The sequence below is a fragment of the Propithecus coquereli genome, unplaced genomic scaffold, assembly GCF_000956105.1.
Source record: "Propithecus coquereli isolate 6110/MARCELLA unplaced genomic scaffold, Pcoq_1.0 Scaffold317, whole genome shotgun sequence".
Taxonomy (NCBI): Eukaryota; Metazoa; Chordata; class Mammalia; order Primates; family Indriidae; genus Propithecus; species Propithecus coquereli.
In genome coordinates, this window is record NW_012148808.1 from 1012499 (window position 1) to 1016712 (window position 4214).

General features: G+C 34.3%; 1 protein-coding gene across 1 annotated transcript in view; it reads right to left on the reverse strand.

The window, feature by feature from the left end:
- The window catches only part of EYS (eyes shut homolog (Drosophila)), a 235914-nt gene extending 232188 nt beyond the window's left edge, over positions 1-3726 (reverse strand). Inside the window, exon 1 of the mRNA XM_012650277.1 lies at positions 3655-3726. Within this exon, the coding sequence (XP_012505731.1) occupies positions 3655-3726 (72 nt within the window). The remainder of the gene's footprint in view (positions 1-3654) is intronic.
- Positions 3727-4214: the final 488 nt, after the last annotated feature.

The following is a 4214-nucleotide window of genomic DNA, read 5'->3' on the forward strand; positions in this document are numbered from 1 at the left end:
AGGGAAATGCAAATCAAAACCATAATGATATATCACCTTATACTTGTTAGGATAACTATTATCAAAAACAAAAAATAACAAGTGTTAGTGAGGATGTGGGGAAACTGGAATCCATGTGCACTGTGGTGGGAACGTAAGATGATGCAGCCACTATGGAAACAGTATAGGAGTTTCTCAAAAAATTAAAAACAGAACTACCATGTGACCTAGTAATCCTACTTCTGAGTATTTACCTAAAAGAACTGGAAATAGGATCTTGAAGAGATATTTGGCTTCTGATGTTCATTGCAGCATTATTCACGTTATTCAAGGGGTAGAAACAACATTTGTTCATCAATAAATGAATGGATAAAGAAAATGTGGTACATACACGATCTCACTTATATGTGGAATCTGAATAAGTCAAACTCATAGGAATAGGAAGTCACATGGTGGTTACCAGAGGCTGGTGGGGGCAGAGGCAGACAGGGAAAGGGGAGACTTCGGTCAAAGGATACAAAGTTTCAGTTAGATAGTAGGAGTAAGTTCTGTTGATCTATTGCACAGCATGATGACTACAGTTAATAATAATGTATTAGATATTTCAAAACAGCTAAAATAGAGGATTTTAAATGTTTTTACCACAAAGGATCAATATTTGAAGTGATGGATATGCTAATTAGCCTTATTTGAACATTCCACAGTGTATACATGTATTGAAACACTGCATTACACCCCCAAATAAAATTATTATTTGTTAATCAAAAATAAAATGAAGTAAAACAAATAAAAAAGGAAAATGTGATATAGAGATATTATGGAATATTACTCAGTCTTATAAAGAAGTCTTATCATATGGTAAAACATGGATGAAACTTGAGGACATTATGCTAAGTGAAATAAGCCAGTAAAATACTGCATGATTCCACTTATATGAGGTATATAAAGTAAACTCACAGAAGGAAAAAGTAGTCAGAGGCTGGGGGAAGAGGGAAATGGAAAGTTGCTATTCAATGGGTACAGAGTTCAGACATGTAAGATGAAAAATGTCTAGAGATCTGTTCTATAATGTGCATATAGCTAATAATGTATTCTACACTTAAAGATTTGTTTTCTAGTAATAGTTGCAATAGAATGAGTAAGGGAAAACAGTATATCAACTGTTGTGGACCACATAGTTTTGGTTAAAAGCATAGACTGTCTAATGAAAATATCTGGGTTTGAATTCCCAAATAGCTGTGTGATATTGGGCAGGAAACTCAACCTCTCTGTGCCTTAATTTCCCTCCTCTGTATTTGGAGATAATAACAGTATTTACCTTATATTTTGGGTAAGGATTAAATGAGTTAAAATGTGAAAATTGTTTGGAACAGTATCTGGGACATGGTTCTGTATATGTTAGCTATTATTGTATTAAGGATAAGTTTTTACTCTTTTGAAATTTCCTAATAATAATAATAATAATAATTCTATCTATGTTAATACAGGTGTTTTTCTCTTATCTAATCTATAATATTACTTTTGAGATTTAATCCTTTTGGTTTTAGTCTGGCTTTGTTTTGGGTTTATGCACTGAAAAATACCATTTTGTACATAATGATACTTGGAATAAATTTAACAATCCCTACTGGATTATAATGAGAACAGGCAGCACTGGAACCTATTTTTGATAGTTTGTGCCAAAGTCCATGACTTTTAAAATTAAATGGCTTCAGCTTGCAAAATCCTTAGTGCTTATATCCTTATCCCACAAACTCCTCCTATCTTCCCACCATAATAATAAAGGAAAAGGAAGTAGTAAAAGGTGTAATTCACACATGGAAGCTGCTTCTAGATATCCTTCCTCGGATAAAATCCTGCTAGGGCTTGGAGAGAAGAGGGCACATGTTATAGAAATTGGCTCTAGAAGGCTACTATATACCATAACCCTGCAGCCGGGGTCTACTCTGAGAGAATCTCACCACTTGTAGCCAACACAAGGTGACTGAGCTGAGCTCTGGGGTTAACACTAGTTAGAAGGCAGCAGTGATTCACTCAGACTTGAGAGCATTTGAGTTGGGCTGAACACAACGAGGCAGAGAGTTATACAAGCATGTGACAGCTCCCATAGTGGCAGCAATGAACAGTCACTGGAGCCCTGGAGAGCCTAAGTGCATTCTCTCTTTACCACTCTAAAATTATCCAAACTGTTTTCAATTTAAATCATAAATTCTATTCCCATGTGTTAGTCTCTGTGTGTGCATGTGTATTACTTGGGGCAGTTGGATCAGTATTTCATTCAGTCAGCCTAAAGGGCACGGTGACTGATTTATCGGAGAGGCTATAAATATGTCATATTTATCATTTGCAACCACAAAAAGATATTTATTGAGCACTTGTTGAATTCTATTTATTAAAGATGTGATTCATTAATGTTGTAGTAGCATATTGTGTGTCATTAAAAATATGTAGCTTTCAATATATGTTAAGAAAATGGACAACTATAACGAGTTAATATAGAATCATACTGAACTCTTTACAGTTTTTACAAAACTATGAATGTTTCATTTGTCTTTTACCACTTGAATATTCCATGTCTTGAATTTAAATATTTTGCCCTCTCTGGCTCTAGCATGACTTTTTAAAACATGAAAATAGTTTTATTTCTATCCACTAGAACAGTTTGGAGTCTGCTGCAGTAGCAAATGAAGAGTAGTAGAGTGGATTATAAAGGAACAAAAAAGGATTGGGATTCAGAAAGCCTGGGATCAAGTCTCTTTCCTTACCACTATATAACTTTGGACAAGTCTGATACTCAGTTTTCTCAGCCATAGAAAGGGAGTATTCATTCTTACTTGCAGGGTTCTTGTGAATATCAAACGAAATAATGTATATGGCCATAATTTGGAAAATATTAATAGAATGTGTTTATGCAAATGCTATATGTTATTATTCACTTCTGTTGGATGCCTATATATACTCAACAAGAGACTGCATAGAAGAAATGGAAATAAAATGAAATTTCCAATTCATTAGGGCAGTGCATATCGACAGCTTTAATGTGTACCAAAATTAGCACTTTAGAGCTCTAATTATACATATTAACTCTCCACGATGATCAAATGAATCAGGAATTCTTTATTTTAAAAGTATTGCAATGAAGTTATCCTAAGAAGCATGTAACCAACCACATCATTAAAATTGAAAGAATTTAGCAAATTGCCTAGTCTCTGGAGGGACAGACATTGTCTCTTCTTTCAATTTAGCCTCATTCGATGTTTCTAAGAAAAGTTTTCTGGCCATGGCAAATCTGGAAAACTAAGAATGGATTTTTTAACAGCAAAGCACAAGTAGTACCACATCCTATAAAAATATAAGTTTTTAAAAACTGTTATATCTTGTTAATTGTTCTCCATCCCTGAGCTTTTTTCTTTTTTTAATCAAGCATAATATATTGAAGCCAAAGTGTGTCAGGAAAATCAATTTATTGTTAAATTTAATAAAAATTTTATAGTGACAGGCAACATTAAATACATTTAATTATACCTAAAGTATGAATTTTCTGGTGCATTGTTGAGAGTTTTTACAAGACTTCTGTTCAATTAAGAAATATTCCTGCTTACTAACTTAAAAAGATACTTCTTTGAAACACTGAGGACACAATTAGTGCCTGGAACTGGATATTTGCATACCTACCTGAGAGGCATGGGGAGTCTCTGTGTCTTTCTTGTGTATTGGAGGTTTTCCATCTGCAGTCAGCTCAATCATACAAGCAACCTCAGGGCTGCCAACCGGCATTGTGTAGCTAGAAGTAAAACAGAAGAGGCCATTATTGAATGTGTTATTGGCAAGAACAGAGTAACTTCACACATGGATGGTAAGTACTTCTTCAGCGAGAGAGGTACTTTCTGGATCACAATAATCCTGAAATATGGCCTCAGCCAAGTGTAAGCATTTTCAGATAGATAAAAGATATATTTCTTTTCTAACACTGCATTTTATTTTTCTTCTCTCCTCCTGACTTTAAATCAGGACTTGCAATGCTTTCAGAAAGTTAAACCCCCTACAAAACAAAAAGAGCTTTATGTGTATAAGTAGGTATTGATAAATTTTAAGTGCTAACTGTGGTTGACATATGGTCTCACTCACACAGGAGATTGTTGGACAAGTAACATCAATGTTAAATGATGCTAAATTCCCTAGGTAGAAATTTCCCCTCCCTGGCCTACAGGGGAAATAGAAATGGAATAAGAAAT